This window comes from Muntiacus reevesi, chromosome 21, assembly GCF_963930625.1.
Source record: "Muntiacus reevesi chromosome 21, mMunRee1.1, whole genome shotgun sequence".
Lineage (NCBI taxonomy): Eukaryota > Metazoa > Chordata > Mammalia > Artiodactyla > Cervidae > Muntiacus > Muntiacus reevesi.
This window is the reverse complement of record NC_089269.1, coordinates 9,904,303-9,922,592: the sequence shown is the minus strand read 5'-3', so window position 1 is coordinate 9,922,592 and position 18,290 is coordinate 9,904,303. Positions and strand designations below refer to the sequence as shown.

At 40.9% G+C, this 18,290-nt stretch overlaps 1 protein-coding gene across 4 annotated transcripts in view; it reads left to right on the top strand.

Annotated features, from left to right (window-relative positions):
* Positions 1 to 16,971, top strand: part of CEP97 (centrosomal protein 97) — a 33,524-nt gene extending 16,553 nt beyond the window's left edge. For all 4 annotated transcript variants that reach the window (XM_065913620.1, XM_065913616.1, XM_065913619.1 and 1 more), the window contains exons 6-11: positions 116 to 282; positions 4,367 to 4,531; positions 5,427 to 5,551; positions 6,218 to 6,995; positions 10,340 to 10,415; positions 12,065 to 16,971. In XM_065913620.1, the coding sequence (XP_065769692.1) occupies positions 116 to 282; positions 4,367 to 4,531; positions 5,427 to 5,551; positions 6,218 to 6,995; positions 10,340 to 10,415; positions 12,065 to 12,766 (2,013 nt within the window). In that variant the 3' untranslated portion in view covers positions 12,767 to 16,971. The remainder of the gene's footprint in view (positions 1 to 115; positions 283 to 4,366; positions 4,532 to 5,426; positions 5,552 to 6,217; positions 6,996 to 10,339; positions 10,416 to 12,064) is intronic.
* Positions 16,972 to 18,290: the final 1,319 nt, after the last annotated feature.

Here is an 18,290-nt window from a genome sequence, read left to right as displayed (position 1 = left end):
AAAACAAGAGGGAAATTGTTGCATTCTCAAACTGCCAGAGATGTGTAATCAGCGGAAGCCCTGTGCTTGCCACTGAGTAGCCCGTTTCATTCAACAAAGATGTCCTTTGTTACAGGTCTCTTTTCTGGCATCCTTAACTGAACTGGAACAGTTGTCAATCATGAACAATCCATGTGTGATGGCAACACCTTCCATCCCAGGGTTCGACTATCGGCCATACATCGTCAGCTGGTGCCTAAGCCTCCGAGTCCTAGATGGATATGTGATTTCTCAGAAGGAAAGGTGAGTGTGACCCTTTTAATGTCACATTTATCATGGAAATTAACTGAAAAGCTCATTTCTAGCTTACTACAAATTAAGAAGCTGAATATTGCTTGAAATATGAACTTAGAAATTAGTCATTAGTGCAGTCATTAGTGCAGCACAGACTCTGTGCTGTTCATGTAGGATTTTCTATCTTTTTTAAAAAAGGATAATAAATAAGTATCAGTCCTAGAGGTTGGGTCTAGTGAGTTTAATTTCATGCCCCACATACAATAAATTGAGTTCTAAAGATTCTTGTGTTATTCAGTTGTTTGGAGCTTGGAGCATTTCTGTATAGAAACCATGTTATGGGTGCTGTGTAGGATTTTACATCAGTCCCATCCATCATATTGTAAAGGCACTATTAATAACACCTTGGGACCCAACTACTCTTTATGAAAGTGACTGTGGGAAAATGCATGCAGAGTTCCAATTTGGAACTGGTAGCAGACATACTGATTGGTCCTCACCTTCTAGCTATGAAGCAGCGAAAGCGGGAATCCCCTTTCTCTAGATCGTTGATGATTTCTTCAGCTCAGAACTGGGACCCCTGCATGATGGGGTTTCTGGAAGCTGGCATATGATCAGTGGGATCAGAGCTATGGGGGAGGTAAGGATCAAGGTTGTACACAAGAAGCGGTGGAGTTAGAGAGGATAGTGAGAATTGAGATGACTTGATCCTCATCACTGCCTCCTTCCACCTCCTCTTTTCACTGCATACGTATGTGCGTTCATGGGCTCAACACACGTCATACTCTTCCTCACCGTATTGTCCTTCTGTTGCAGAGACTGATAGTCACTTGGCGGGGTTTCCGATGGGAGGAGGAGTGGCAGATACTGACAGGGTTTTCCTTGTCTTTCTTCCTTCTGTGTTCATCTCGTGAACAGGGTGGGGGGCATGAGGAATGGCAGGCAGGAGCTGCACCGTGGAGCTGCTGGGGAGGCTGGTGTATGTCAGCTCTAGTTTGCCTGCACACAAGTGTGGCTGCTCATTTTTCCTGCAGTGACTGCTGCTTTGTCCTCAAACACCTTGTTTTGTTTCAAACTTGGTTAATTCTAGAGCTGGAATATGGATTTACTTGGATTTTCTTTTAAAAGAAAGACGTTACCAGATTTTTCTAGGGGAATAGGACTGGTAACATTTTCATATGTGGGAGGTATCAGGGTGAGATGAGCCGAGATAAGGATGTGGCATAGAAAGAGACCTGGGAGAAGAAATGAGACGTGGTCAGGAGAGACAAGAGAAGGCTTCGCATCTTTCCCTACCACCTGTTAGCTGTGTGGCCTGGGCAAGTGCCTTAACTTCTTTGATCTTTAGTTTTCTCATCTGTAAAATCTGGTACCTAACTTTCAAGTATGCCCTGAGGATTAAAGATTGAGGATTAAGGATAAGGATGCTTTAAGGATAAGGATTGAGGATTAAGGATAAGGATGCTTTCCCAGCATCAGGGTCTTTTCAAATGAGTCAGTTCTTCACATCAGGTGGCCAGAGTATTGGAACTTCAGCTTCAGTATCAGTCCTTCCAATGAATATTCAGAACTGATTTTCTTTAGGATTGACTGGTTTGTTCTCCTTGCTGTCCAAAGGACACTCAAGAGTCTTTTTCCAACACCAGAGTTCAAAAGCATCAATTCTTCAGCGCTCAGCTTTCTTTATAGTCCAACTCTCACATCCATACATGACTACTGGAAAAACCATAGCTTTGACTAGATGGACCTTTGTTGGCAAAGTAATGTCTCTGCTTTTTAATATGCTATCTAGGTTGGTCATAACTTTTCTTCCAAGGAGCAAGCGTCTTTTAATTTCATGGCTACAGTCACCATCTGCAGCTATTTTGGAGCCCAGAAAAATAAAGTCAGTCACTGTTTCCACTGTTTCCCCATCTATTTGCCATGAAGTGATGGGACCAGATGCCGTGATCTTAGTTTTCTGAATGTTGAACTTTAAGCCAATTTTTTCACTCACCTCTTTCACTTTCATCAAGAGGCTCTTTAGTTCTTCACTTTCTGCAATAAGGGTGTGTCATCTGCCTATCTGAGGTTATTGATATTTCTCCCGGCAATCTTGATTCCAGCTTGTGCTTCATCCAGCCCAGCGTTTCTCATGATGTACTCTGCATATAAGCTAAATAAGCAGGGTGACAATACACAGCCTTGATGTAGTCCTTTCCCTATTTGGAGCCAGTCTGTTGTTCCATGTCCAGTTCTAAGTGTTGCTTCCTGACCTGCATAAAGATTTCTCAGCAGGCATGTCAGGTGGTCTGGTATTCCCATCTCTTTAATAATTTTCCAGTTTGTTGTGATAGCATGTATTTTAGAAATAGTTTAAATGTAATATTTTAGAATATCTGTATAATCACCATTGAAAAGAAGACTAGAATGTAACCAGCACTGCAGAGGTCTTCTTTGTCCCACTCATCATAACTCCCCTCCCCACTATAGTGACTTTTTGATAATTTAGAAAGATTATTTTTTTCCTTGTTATTAAGGAGCTCCGGCCAGAGTAGCTAAAATTAGAAGAGCAATATGTTTAGTTTTGATGGATATGTAGACCAATTGGCACTCTCATTAACTGTTCTAGAAGTATAAATCATGCAGCCACTTTGATAAACTAACAGTATTTACTGAATTTAAATGTATAAATACCCTATAACTCAACAGTTTGACTCTGCTATATACCCTAGAGAAATAGGAGCTTATGTATGCTGAAAAAAATGCGTAAGCATGTTCATAGCAGCCTTATTCGTAATCACTCCAAACATAATCACTCCAGCCTTACTCACAATCACTCCAATTTGGGAGCTATGTGGGACATTTGGGCAATGTCAGTCTGCAAAGAAATAACTACAGTAGTGTTATCACATCTCAAAAAATTTAACAATAATTCCTTAATAACACCAAATATTAAGTGCTTACAGTTAGTCCTCATAAATGCAGTTTTTAAATAGAATTTTGGAAACTGGTTCCAAATAAGGCCATACATTGTAATTGCTTGATGTATTTAAAATATTTCTTTCTTGCTCTCTTTTTCAGTATCTTAAAAGTTTACTGTTTATTGCATGCTGCATGGGTTGGCTGTGCTGCTTTGGTCGTTCTCCCTTGGGGTCTTGTGGTGTGATCACAGTCAGGGCTGGAGTCATTTGAAAGGTCAGCTTGGCTAGAGGTCCGAGACGATTGTTTCAGATCTCCCTGTGGGCCCCCTGTCTCTTTGCTTTGCTTTCTTTTCTCTTTTTGGTTATTGAAGAAATCAGGTTATTTGTCCTGCAGAGTTTCCTACTGTGCTTATTTTGCCATTTGCTGCGTCCCCACGTGCTTTGACATACTCTCTCCCCTTTTGTGTTTTCTGTAAATCGGTAGTTGGAGGTGGAGGTTTGATCAGATTTTTGTGGGGTCGAGGACAACTTTTTGGGTCCTGTTGCGAGGCACATGGTATCTGGTTGTCTCTTATGTTATAAGTATCTATTAACGATCAATGCCTAAATCCATTAATTCATTGAGAGTTGCAAAATTGAGAGTGAAATTTTAATTCTATCATTCATTTTTAAATAAACTGGAATACTTCTGTGAAGTAAGTATTTGGTTACTCATTGATATAGTTTGTATAGGAAAGATGGAATTAGTAATATTTAATTCTCCCCCTTTATCAGTTTTTAAAAATAATGAGATGGTAGCTCACTAGCATCCTTCAACTGTGACCAGTTGGCTTTAAAAAAAACTATCATTATGAACTAATGGATTTAAACACAATTTATGTATTTAGGTACTTCAGTTTGACAGTGAGTGGAGGAAATAGTTATTGCTTCTTTGAATGTAATTTAAAAATATTTGGAACCATTTAGTTCAAATCATTGGAAGTGCCCCTAAGCAAGAAAGAACGTTTAAAACATTACAGGAGTAAGGAGAGTGAAGCAGAGGATAATTTTTCTTTTTGACTTGAATGTTATTCATGAAAAACATCTAGTGATGCTGGAAAGGCAAATTAAGAAGTTAGATCATTATTGCTTGAAAATGTGTCTAGTCTACCCCAGTGCCAGCCCTTCTTCTTTCTGTCCCCCAATTCCAGTTTAAAAGCTGAATGGCTGTATAGTCAAGGCAAGGGGCGAGCGTATCGGCCTGGCCAGCACATCCAGCTTGTCCAGTATCTGGCTACAGTCTGTCCTCTCACTGCTACACTGGGCCTTCAAACTGCTGAGGATGCCAAGCTAGAGAAGATTCTGAGCAAGCAGAGGTAAGCACATTTATCCGTAGCGGCTGATGAGACCTTCCAGCAGAGTTAGTAGGATTGGAGTGAGTGCTGCAGCCGCGTTTCTGGATCCCGGGGCCCTGGTCACCGCAGCGGTCCTGCGGAGGAGCCAAACCATGCAGTGCCGTCTGGCTTCCTCCCCAGCAGCTGCATTGCTTGCTAGTCATTTCCTGAGTGGGGGAGAGCCTAGCAGCCTGGCAGCCTGGGATTTAAAATAACTTCACTTGTTCTTTTAACGTGGGTGTTTCACATGGGCTTTAAAACACTCGCGTTGTAGAGACTTCACTGGTGGTCCGGTGGTTAAGTGTCCGCCCGGCAATGCAGGAGACACAGGTTTGATTCCTGGGCCCGGGAGATGGCACATGCGGTGGAGTGCTCAGCCTCTGCCCCACCGATGCTGAGCCCGAGCTCTGCAGCAGGAGAGGCCGTGTGCAGCGAGCAGCCTGCGCCCCAGGGCAGAGGGTGGCCCCCACTCACCACAACCAGAGGAAGCCCGTGCGCAGCAACGAAGCCCCAGTGCAGCCAAAAATAGATAATAACTAAAACTCTTAGAAAAACCTTAAAAAAAAAACATTAATGTTATATAGCTAGAAGCATTTTTAGTAGTTGCTTCTTTCATCAGAGATCCTGTCTTTGAAGGTTTGTGTGTGTGTGTGTGTGTATGCTTATGATGGTGTCTGACTATGTGATTTAAAAATAAATTGCTTAGTACTTTCTACCCATGAGACTTTGTAATTTCAAGGTCATTAAAGGTATGTACTTTGAAAACCTTGTAAACTTCTCCCTTCTTGACATTGTTTTACCTGTCGAACTGTTGAAGGAAGCAGAGAAGCTTTCCTTTTTGATTTGTGTTAAATCACATGAGGTATTCTGATTTTAGATTTCACCAGAGGCAGTTAATGAACCAGAGCCACAATGAAGAGGCGTCTCCTGTTGAATCAAGGGCATCCCTTGTGCCAGAGCATTCCAGCCCCATTCCAGACAGCCAGGTAGTCCCAGAAAGCGGTAAGAAGTTAACTGACCTCCGGTCCCTTTTTGTTTGACCTATTTGGTATCATAAAACAGGAAACAGTACATATTTTCAGAATGTTTTATTTGTTAGCTCAAGTGAACATTTGGATCTTTTATTTTACATATAAATGTATATGACACAAATGGCAGCTTCCCTTTCGGCTCAGTGATAAAGAACCCGCCTGCCAATGCAGGAGATGTGGGTTCAACCCCTGGGTCGGGAAGATCCCCTGGAGAAGGAAATGGCAATCCACTCCAGTGTTCTTGCCTGGAAAATTTCATGGACAGAGGAGCCTGGCAGGCTATACAGTCCATGGGGTCATGTCGCAAAGAGTCAAACACGACTTAGTGGCTAAACAACAACAGTATACACAGACATGTATAACTATTAAATGTCTTAATTTTTGAAAACATTCAGAGGACTGCCACCTTTTGACTTGATGTGGTACTTTGATTATTTTTATGATTATTGCAAGAATTAAGTTTCTTAAAAACATTTGGTTTGATATTTTAAGGCATTTTGGAAGAAATTACTGAAAGGATTTCACTGCCTTTTACTATATTTCAGGGATTAGATTTCATTAAAGGGATACAACTGAAAAAAAAAAATCCCTCATTAAATACTTAATGTTTCCAATGATACTCTGTTGATTGTTTTAGAACCCGTCATCCAAGTCAATTCTTGGGTTGGGACAAGCAGTCATGATGACCAATCCCATGCTGTTAAGAATAACTTTCCAACCTCTGTACACACTGCGAGATATTCTCGAAATGACCTGCACCTGGAAGACATCCAGACCGATGAGGACAAGTTAAACTGCAGTCTCCTCTCTTCTGAGTCTACTTTTATGCCAGTTGCATCAGGACTCTCTCCAGTATCCCCTACAGTGGAGCTGAGGCTGCAAGGCATTAACCTGAGCCTAGAAGATGCTGCTGCTGCAGATGAATCTGTGAAAGTGCTGGAAAACCAGGGCTTATCAAACAAGGAAGAGGAAAAGGCGTTGGGGGCTGCAGATGAGAATTCTGTTCAGATGACAAAAGGTGCAGTTGGTACAGAGGTAAATGAGAAAGATGGACTGTTGCTGTGTCCTGAGCCAGCGGTCACCAGCGCCGGCTTGAAGGATCCCACCCACAGTCTTACGTCTTTTTCTGAGTCAGTTGGACACAGTGTCTTTCATATGCAGGCAGACAGTGAGGAAGCCAGGTCTCAAACAGCTTCAGAGAAACTTCCCTGCAGGGTGTTAACCCAGAAATCTGCTCCTTTGGGACAGGATAAAGTTGCCCTCCAGAAACTGAATGAAGCAGCCACCAAGCTTCAGGCCTGTTGGCGGGGCTTCTATGCCAGGAACTACAACCCACAAGCTAGAGACGTGCGCTATGAAATCCGCCTTCGCAGGATGCAGGAGCACATTGTCTGCCTAACCGGGGAAATAAGGAGGTGGGTGAGAAGTCTGTTTTAAGGCTTTTACTGGGAAGGCGCTGTTCCGTTGGCCTGGGGGCGTCAGACTCCTAGCGGTGATCAGACACTGAACCACGGCTGCTGTGGCTGGGCCGCTTCCCACAGCCTGCTGCCGCTCTGGGTTTGTCTCTCTCGGTACTGAAAGCAGCTTGAGAGCAAGCGCGCAGCATGTGCCTGCTGTCTAGTGCGGAACTGGACATGGATGCAGCGTAGCGGAGAGTGTTGCTGAGATCCATGCCTTCTGGACGTCTATGTAGCTAAACACAAACCATACAGAAAATGTAGAAAAACTGAATGAGTATGAAAATGAGAAGATGAGGACGTCTCCATAGAACCCAGTGGATGACATAAGAATTAAGGAAAATAGTAGGAACTTAGAAGGGGTTAAAATTTGGGGGCTATGGTGGAAGTTATGTGTTCATTCTGTGGCTTACATGTTGTCATGACTGTCCCCAGGGAAATGAGGATTTCGTAGATTTATTCTGAGCATCAGCACTGCACCTGTCAGTACTGACTGATGTCACAAGTGGGAGAGGAGGAAGAGTCAAAGAGCCTGAAGAGGGACGGCCGGGGTGGGAGGAGAATGGGCGAGTGCCCAGCTCCAGCGGGGCCCTGCTTCAGGAGAGGGGGGTGCTGGAAGAGGACCGAGGGCTGTTATGCTGGATTCAGCAGCCGGCGGTGACTGTGTGGAGGCTCCCCAGCCCTGTCCCCAGGTTTGATTTGCAAAAAGGACTCTTGACTCAAAAAGCTCTTCTTTATGTTCCTGGGCATTATGGTTGATTGGAGGGAAAGGAAATAGATGGCAGTCAGCAAAGGAAGGAGACACACAGGGCAAAATTGGGGAGACCAAGTAGAAGCTCCTGGCTGTCTCCTCCCAGTGCCGTTTCACAGGTGGGCTCCGTTCTCGAAGCAGCAGTGAGTGAAAACACATACGAAGTATCACCAACCAGGGAACTCACTCCAGCCTTGGCATCTGGGGTTTTTATTGGCGGCCAGTCACCTGAGTTGGTCCATATGACTGACCTCGACTCCTCAGACCTCAGCCCCCGCCCAAGGTCAAACTGATGCCATTGTAGCCCAGGGTCTCAGGTGAACCAAGCTGGTATTCCCCATAAAGCACATGGCTGGCATAAACCAACAGTCTCAGAGGTGCAAAGGTGCTCTAATCAGGCAGGCTATTCCAGAGGTTTAGAGGTTATCTCATCTCAGAAGCTGGTCAAGGCCAATCCTGTCTGTAGGATGTTTGCACATTTCTGTCCTGCTCACTTAACCCTTTCCTGCCCTGTGAGCTTGCTAAGAGCAGCTTCAGCGGGTTAGTGGGATGCAGTCAGTTTGGAAAGGACTGAATAATGAAAGAGAGGTGAACAGTGAGCACGACCCGCTTTGGACGAGGGCTGCCGTGAGGAGGAGAAGGGAGCAGGTGGTTGCCAGAGGAGAATCTGGAGTTACGAAGATTATTTTTTAAAGATGGGAGACACAGAGGAGGTTTATGTGTTGGTGCAAATGATTCAGTAAGGAAGGAAGAACTGATGGTGCAGGGCAATGAAAGAAGCGCAGGACGGAAGTTTCCTGAGAAGATGAGAGAAGAGGTTCCGTGCACAAGCGGAGGGGGTGGCCTGAGGCAGGAGCAGGTAAGGTGGGAGGTATTGACGGTGGGGGACGCCGAAGTCCTGTCTGATGGGCGCGCCTCTTTTCTCAGTAATATACAAGACGCGGTCAGTACTTGGAAATGAGGGGGTGAGGATGTGAGGGGTTGAAGGAGAGAGGTGTGAAGTATGGAGTATTTATCTTAAAAGTGAACTTACACAGGGAATGGAGAATTGCTGGATAGTATGAGGAAAACCTTAAAAGTGTAAAGCAATAAGTCAAACTGTGTGATTTTTATTAGCAACTCTCAGCTGTTCTATTCTGACTTTGGACCCAGTTCAGCCAGGAGTGGGTTTTTTCCCCAGGTGAACATGGTAGGGGAGAGAGGGAAGATCAAGGGAGCTGAAGACAGTTTGAAGGGAGATGATGATAGTGATAGATCTTGGAATTTGAATGAGGTAAAAGGAAAGACAGGAGAAAGACGTCGTTTGAATGGTGGTCATAGATGAGGATTGGACGTCCACGTTGTTGCAGATTGTGGCAAGAACAAGTGAACTGAGAGGTTTGTGTTGGTGCTTGAAATCGTGTTTTTAAATGGTGTAGTCAAAATACTTGAGTCTAGAGTGGGACTGACATGACTTAGCAACTACACCGCCACCCCTACCAGAGCGGGACTGAAGATGATTGTTAAATAGAGCATCCGTGTGAATGTCAAGGGCGCCAGAAATGACCAGGGGAACAGGGCAGAGAAGAATACTAGTGCTGAGGCTTCAGTGAATGGAGGCCGATAGTGGGGGGAGCTCAGTACTTGGAAAAGAGTTTGTGTAAAGTGAATAGCCTCCAACTAATAAAAATAAATGAAAAAAAAAAAAAAAAGATAGTTTGGGGAAATTTAGCAGGATGGCTGGAGTTCTTGGAGGAGGAAGGTTAAGAATCATTTGTTTTGATGTTCTGACCCTGATGTATAAGTGAAAAAAATAGCTGCCACTTGAGAGGGCTACAGTGCCCTTGGAAGTGCGTCTGATTTGGTCAAGGAGAAGTTCAGAGAAGAAGCTGAGTGTATATACAGGGGTTTGCTGATTATAATTCAGGAGTCCCACATGGTGCAGTAAGAAGGCTTGAGGGGCTGGAGAAAGTAGGTCAGAGGTTCAGAACAAAATGGGGTGACTTTGAGAGATACTGGACAGCTAAGGGAACCCTAGGTTTGTGGTAAGTTTTAAGTATGGGGGGGACAGTGGGCCCACAGTGAAACTTTAATGAATGAGGGGAAGTTATGCACAGGAAGGTCTGTCGGTGATAGCAAGGAGTGTGTCAGGGCCTGGAGCAGACAGGGGTGTGAAATTTGATGGGATTGGTCCTGCTGGTCTCGTCAAAGAGGAGACCAGTTCTCTTCTCTTTGAAGCTGTGACCCTGATCCTTTCTGCTGCCCTTGCTCCTTCTGTGTGTTTGGCTGCGAAATTGAGGCCAGATAAAAAAAGAGCCATTTAATATTTTATTTTTCAGTACTGGCTGGCAATACTTTGTAGAATCAGTATAATCTGAATTTCAGTCACATCTCATGTGGCTTCTATGTTGAGTCATAGTTTAAAAGTAAAGTTTCACTTAGATATTCTAAAAGTGGAAAGCACTTATTAGATTATTAATCTGTTTACACTGTATATGTTTATTTGTCATAATAAGAAGTACAATTCAAAGCCCCCTTTCTTGTGTCAGTAATGGACTTTGAATTATTGTAGATTAAGAAAAGAAAGAGATGAAGAACGGATTCAAAAATTTGTTCAAGAAGAGGCTGTCAGATTCCTTTGGAACCAGGTAAGCCCCTTCCTGCTGACTCACCTACTGTGTAAATGAAGAAGAAGTCTAGATTTACTGAGATAATCATAGAATAGTTACAGGTAAGGTAGCACCCTTCCTCAAGGTTAAGGATGTGGTTTGTGTTCACTGCCACTAACGCTGAACTAGGAGAGTGAATTTTGTTACATTTTATTTAATCTGAACAAAAATATTTTCATAATTTTGACCAGAAAGATAAAGAACTATAACACTGACAGAAAGTGCTAAATTGAAGGATATTGGACAACTGTCCAATAGATATAAAAGGCCCAATTTAAGTTTCAAGTAGCTGTCTTGTTTTATCTTTTAAGACTATTTGAATGAAAGATGATTGAAACAGTGTGTGATGGCTGCAACATGCATGTCCTAAAAAGTCCACATGACTTCCAGGTAGAGAGTTTGAATCCTGAAATAGCATGCTATGGGGACAGTTCAGACATCGGTTTTGCTACTATTGTATCGTTCTCGATGATTATTCCTTGGAAGTATTTTTAGAAAAGAATTTGTTATAATAGGATTTTACCTATACTGTTATTTTTGAAAATACATAGTAAGAGGTCTGGGAAGATACATATCAAACTACTATCAAGGATTACCATGCAGGACAGTCTAAGGGAAACTAAAAAATTCTCTATATTGCTTTCTTGTTGCAGATGTTACAGTAAAATTCTGAGGTTCTAAGTATGCTTTAAAAATGTAAAGGTCCGGGAATCCCCTGGCAGCCAAGTGGTTAGAACTGCACCCTTCCACTGCAGGGCCGCATGTGTTTGATCCCTAGTCAGGGAACTAAGATCCCATAAGCTGTGTGGCGCGGCCAAAAAGAAAAAGAAAAAGAGGTAAAGGTCGTATTATCAAGAACACCAGGAATTGTTAGGTATTTTAGAGTTGTGTATACTTCCTTGTTAGGTTTTCTTTCCCTCTCTTTTGAAAAAATAAATAATTTTTGGTGGTGCTGGGGCTTCATTGCTGCAAGAGGGCTTTCTGTAGTTACAGGAAATGGGGGCTGCTCTTCATGGCGGTGCCCAGGCTTCTCATCGACGTGGCTTCTCTTGTCACAGAGCACAGGCTCTAGGCACCCCAGTTTCAGTTGTGGCACACGGCCTCTGCGGGGTGTAGAATCTTCCCAGACCGAGGATTGAACCTGTGTTGCCTGCATGGGCCGGGGATTCTCATCCACTGTACCACCAGGGGAAATCCTACGTTGTTCGTTTTTAAAAACTCATATCCGAAATGGGTATCTAGCATGAGACTTCCATTTTCGAGAATCTGCCATATTAATAGGTTCTGTTGTTATCTTGTTAAATAGACTTCAGTGTATTGAGAACCTTACTGACCTCTTAGCTGTATGTGTGTGATTGTGCTTCTGATTATCTCTGTAGCAGGAGCAAGTGAATTGCTTTGGCCCATCCCCGCTTTCCTGCTTTCCAACAACGTGAAGCACTTTTGCCAAGCAGGTCTAAGCTAGGGGGGCTGTGGAGAGGATCAGGGGAGTCAGGACATTTCTAACTCCAGTTTTGCCATCTGCCATTTACCAACTTCCTGAGTGTAGGGGGAAAAAACCTCAGAGGAGAGTTGTAAAGTAGGCGTGATTTATATTTTGTAGTGAAACTGTATCCTTTGGTTTGCAGGTAAGGTCTCTACAAGCTTGGCAACAGACTGTGGACCAGCATCTAAGTTCCTGCCATATTGATGTTCCCCCAATATCAAGTACTCTGGTGCCATCTAAACCTCCTTTATTCACCCAAAGTCAGGAGCCGTCTTCTGATCAAAGTTCTGATTGGTTCATTGCTCCTGATGAAGCTCCTCAAGAGAAATCCTTACCAGAATTTCCAGACTCTGGTTTTCATTCCTCCTTAACTGAACAAGTTCACTGTTTACAGGATTCTTTGGATTTTGAAAAAAGTTCCACAGAAGGTAGTGAAAGCTCCATAATGGGGAATTCCATTGACACTGTCAAGTATGGCAGAGAGTCAGACGGAGGGGACGTTAGTGAAGAACATGGTGAGTGGGGTAAGGAAGGCTCCAACGAGCAGGATAACAGCCTGCTTGAACAGTATCTCACTTCAGTTCAGCAGCTAGATGATGCCGACGAGGGGGGCCACCTTGATGAAGGGACGCGGGATAGTAAGCTTCACCTACCTCGTTCCCCTGAAAAGCTGGACGTCTCATCTGACAGCGCTTCTGCAGATGTCGCTCGTGGCATATCTCCTGCTTTGCAATGTGAAGTCAGCCAGACACCAGAGAACTGTGAATTGAATGCGGACGTACAGGGGCAGCAGCCAGAATGTGATTCTGCATTCCAGGTGTTGCATGTTGGTGTTATTGTGTAGCATGTCTGGTCGCTTGAAAAGCAGAAGTCTATTTAATTAAAGAATATTTTCAGTTGGCTTTTTTGGGGGGGGGGGAGAAGAAGAATATTTCTCCCAATTTTGTTACTATTCCCCCCCCCCCAACCTAGGTACTGAGCTAAATCTTTGTTTTTATTTTGTTAACTTTTTATTTAGCTATAATGTATCAAACAATATTTATATTGAAAGCCACATGCACTTTATTAACAACTAAATTGCATCAACAGTGTTCCTATGTTTTGATGTATTCATTTCCTTTCAGAAATAAACTAGAATACCTTAAAGGAGATAGAAATATTACCTTAAAGATACCAATAAGAGAATTTTAATTCTTCTGTATGTGAGAAAGTTAATTATGTAGTGAGGAATGCAATTTGCTACAGTAAATATAAATGACAAATACGAGGATTGTGAACTGTTGAAATTTGCCAGCCTCTTTGGAGAAAGAACATGTGTTTTTAAGCCATTTTCCTCCCTGTGAATCCACGAAAGACTTCTTGTAAGCCAATTGGAACAAAAGGTAAGATGGTAGGATTTTTCAGTGGGGATAATTAAATTGTTTCATGGAAAACTTTAATGTTATGTATCAATTTTAACATATGAAGCAAAGTTTTCTGTCCAGAATTAAAATGAAGCTTGTTTTAAGGGCAACACAAGAATATTTCTGTTAGGTATAGGCTCCATTCACTTGGGATAATAGCCCAGCAAACATTTATTATCTTTTCATTTAGTGATTTTTTCACCCCATAGATAAGCATTCCCTGGTGGCTCAGTTGGTAAAGAATTCACCTGCAATGTGGGAGACCTGGGTTCAATCCCTGGGTCCGGATGACCCCCTGGAGGAGGGCATGGCAACCCACTCCAGTATTCTTGCCTGGAGAATCCCCATGGACAGAGGAGCCTGGCAGGCCACAGTCCTTGGGGTCACAGAGTCAGACGCGAGTGAGTGACTAAGCACATGCCCAGATAAGCATTTATGTGCCAATATATTGCCAGAAATTAATGTACACTTTCTTTGTTCCTACTTTATATTTGCTTATATATTTCAGCAGAGGCCCATGGTCATTTACTTCACTCTTGACCTCATAGAAAAGAACATTTAAAATAATACCAGTGGTAGAATAGGAATGATGTTTTTTGTAAAGACTATTTTCCATCTAAATCTGAAAAAGTGCCACATTTGGAAGACAATGGTGGTAAAGAAAAAAGAAACCTCATTTATTTGTTTATTCATTAAAAAGAGTATATATCTGTAACACCAGGAAGAAATGATAATATTGTGTTTGAATGTTAATAAATGCATTGCAAATCAAGGATAATTTTTGGAAGCTTGAGATTCTAATCTTTGAGAATGTTCTGATATCATTGAACACACATATCTGACCTCCCCCCAGTCTGTGTGTGCAATGATTTAAAACTATGGCAATAATTAAGTGCTCTCTAAATTTAGGTGCTAAATATGTATTCATTATTCAGTTACAGTCACTAGGTCCCCTTCTTTGAAGTTACATAAAATAAAAGCTGATCCTTCCAAGAATAAAGTCAGGGATCACACGTTATACTATGTTGAGAGTTAGAAACATTTCTTCACTGTGGGTAAGATGTACTTTCCTCGGTTTTTAAATATGTAGCACTCAGGTTGAGAAGACTTGGATTTCATTCTCAGAAATCCAGAATCTCTTGCAAAGGAAAGATTTTCTGTCTCTTATAAACAAGCAGCAGTCTTACATTCAAAAGATTTTCCCTAGTGAAGCATGTGTAACATTGATGTGTGTTAAATAAAAACAGAATTTTTAACTTTGTGAATAATGCTGATTATCTTTCGTGAATGATTTTGAATTTCTTCTTAAATCTCCCCTATTTTTCTATTTTATAGTTAAGTGCCTCATTTGCTGCCCGTAGCTAGACAAGGGAAAGCCAACTTGCACTGCACTAGTACCAAAGTGCTGCTTCATGATGCATTAGTTACTTGTTAATTTCTCATAAAAGCTCCTGAAATGCTGTGGTTCAGTATTACCTGGTAGGTTTCTGCCACCGTCTCCTCCCTCTTCTTTTTTGTTGAGAAATGGCAAAACACAACTGAATTCATTTGAGCATTAGCATTTACAAGCAAGATTTCCTTTTTTTACCTTTGCCTTGTTTTTGTAGCCCATAAATGGTATTCAGCATACTTTTAATTTGAAATTGGCAGAATATGATAATGACTAATATCCTACCCTTCATTCTGTTTAACTTTACTAGTGTTTTGAAGTGCAAGAATATTAAGTAGCCCCCAACCTTGACTGTACAGATTATCTTGAATGTAAATAGCATGAAAATAATGTATATTAGGATGCAAGGAAACTGTGGCATAGATAATATATTTTAATAGGTTTACAGTGTAATTTAGAATAATTTATTTAACCAAATTTATTTGGGTTTAACTCTGTGGACTTTTCATTGGTCTGGCTGAAGAGGGAGCGGGCCTCGTGTGGTTTGGGAAGTTGAGCTTTACCACAGTATTTGTGTTTTTCTAATAGGTGTTTAGTTCAGCTGTGCTATTTTAATTCAACTCTCTTGATTTATGGCCACTTCAGTGTATCAATTAAATATTTCTTCAGAAGCACAGAATCATACCATGTGAGAATTTTAAGGACCGTAGAGATTGTCTATTCTAATCTCTTTGTTTTAAAGATAAAACTAAAGCACAGAGAACTTAGATGACTTTTCTGAGGTTATAGCTAGTTTATAGGAAAAGAAACTGTGGAAACTTAAAAGTTACTGTATTCCAGGATTTTATTATACATGTTCTATTATTCTTTATTTTTAGTAAGTCAGTAGAAAGTCTGTACATATTTTTCATTTTCTTTGAAAGTGAAAAACTACTTCTAAGAGAGCTCGAGCTCTACCACTCAAGGCAGAGTTGCTTGTAGAAAACAACTGATTTGTTCAGAACCCTGAGTGAATTTTCTCCAAGAAATGTGATTTGATTAAAGTGGCTTTTATAATGCAGTAGAAACTAACATTTGGAAAGACTAATTACATCTTGGAGTCTGTTTCATTGATGGCAAGAAGTATAACAGATCGCTGAGATATATAAAATTTTCTAGTGAAAGGCTAGTTTGATTATATTTCATCTTCAGTTTCTCAGAACAACAGATGTTAAAGTTTAACTCTCCTGATATGCAGGAAGCTTCAATCATGACAGCTGATACATAAATAATATAGTTTGGTTTTATAAATTCAATTATAAAAGGCTTTATAATATGCATGTTTTTAGGAAAATATTTAGCCACACAGTTGTTAGTATATATGGAGAACACTTTATTCTTGAATATGTGGGTGCCATTCTTGAGCGTATATTTATCTTTTGTTTTGGATTATTTTAAATGTATAAACACCATAGTAGTGTATTTTCCTGTTAATCTACTTAAGATAGGTCTAGCTCCACTTTTAATAAGTATTTTCAGAAACAACATGGACTTAAGATATAACTATCTCCCTTTAGTTAGTTTTTTTGGCATCAATTCTTTGACTTGGATTTATAACAATAATATAAAATATAAAAAAAATTTTTTCCTGGAGAATTAAGACATAATAAAAAGGGAAAATATAAAATGAGTCTGGTCAGTTTCCCACTTGCAAGTGAAAAGTGAAAGACTTGATTATTTATTTTGCCACATATTTATTGTAATATTATCACTTTTAAATATATGACCTGATTTATGAAATAAAACAAAAATGGTCTGTAAGGGACATTCTAAGCATTTTTAGTGATACTGTTTTCATTGATCACACCTGTTGTGCCATATTAAATTTAAAAGTCAAGTAAACAGTAGTCCTCACAGCCCTGGAAAGAAACAGATAATTAGTTTTCTTTTAAAAATGAGGTGCTTTTTATTTGTGAATGAGTAGAAATCATACTATAATTTAATTTCTTAATTGATTTTAGTGGATCACAGGAGTCACTTCGGAGAGGCTTTGTTCATTTTCTGATTAAGTTTGAGTGTTTTGTAATCATTTTACTGTTAACAATATGAGCTTAAAAATAATTTGACTTTTCACTATTTTTAGGTTTCTCTTTAATTTTATTGTAGAAATAGTAGATGATTTAAAGTGGTTGTGGATTTAATGAAGGTTTAATTTATATTGTACTTAATTTGTATTTGAGTTTCTAATTCTAAATAAAAATTTGCATATGTGTTTGAGTGATTCATTTGTTTGTTATAATGATTAGTTGTGTGGTTGTAAGAAGAGGAAGAGACTCGAGATTTTTTTCTTTTGGGCATGTCCAGCAGAAAGGCCATTTGAAGACACAGTAAAAAGGCGGCCATCTGCGAGCCAGGAGAGGTCTTATCAAACACCAATCCTGCTGGCACCCTGATCTTGGACTTCTAGCCTCCAGAAATATGAGGAAACAAATTTAAGTCACTCAACCAGTGGAATCTGTTTAAGTCACTCAGTCAGTGGAATTTTGTTATGGCATCTTAAACACAATGATATAGTTGGTTAATTAAGAATTGATTTGAGCAAGAAATAGTAAAAAATGATATACCTTAACATTAAAAAGTTCTTTATTGAAATATAATTGATAAAAAATGAACTGCATAAACAAACAAAGGATTAATCTCAAAAATATACAAGCAACTCCTGCAGCTCAATTCCAGAAAAATAAATGACCCAATCAAAAAATAGGCCAAAGAACTAAACAGACATTTCTCCAAGGAAGACATACAGATGGGTAACAAACACATGAAAAAATGCTCAACATCCCTCATTATCAGAGAAATGCAAATCAAAACCACAACGAGGTACCATTACACGCCAATCAGGATGGCTGCTATCCAAAAGTCTACAAGCAATAAATGCTGGAGAGGGTGTGGAGAAAAGGGAGCCCTCTTACACTGTTGGGAATGCAAACTAGTACAGCCGCTATGGAGAACAGTGTGGAGATTCTTAAAAAACTGGAAATAGAACTGCCATATGGCCCAGCAATCCCACTCCTGGGCATACACACTGAGGAAACCAGATCTGAAAGAGACACGTGCACCCCAATGTTCATCGCAGCACTGTTTATAATAGCCAGGACATGGATGCAACCTAGATGCCCATCAGCAGATGGATGGATAAGGAAGCTGTGGTACATATACACCATGGAATATTACTCAGCCATTAAAAAGAATTCATTTGAATCAGTTCTAATGAGATGGATGAAACTGGAGCCCATTATACAGAGTGAAGTAAGCCAGAAAGATAAAGAACAGTACAGCATACTAACACATATATATGGAATTTAGAAAGTTTGCATATATAACCCTATATGCAAAACAGAAAAAGAGACACAGATGTACAGAACAGACTTTTGGACTCTGTCGGAGAAGGCGAGGGTGGGATGTTTCAAAAGAACAGGATCAAAACATGTATATTATCTATGTTGAAACAGATCACCAACCCAGGTGGGATGCATGAGACAAGTGCTCGGGCCTGGTGCACTGGGAGGACCGAGAGGGATTGGGTAGAGAGGGAG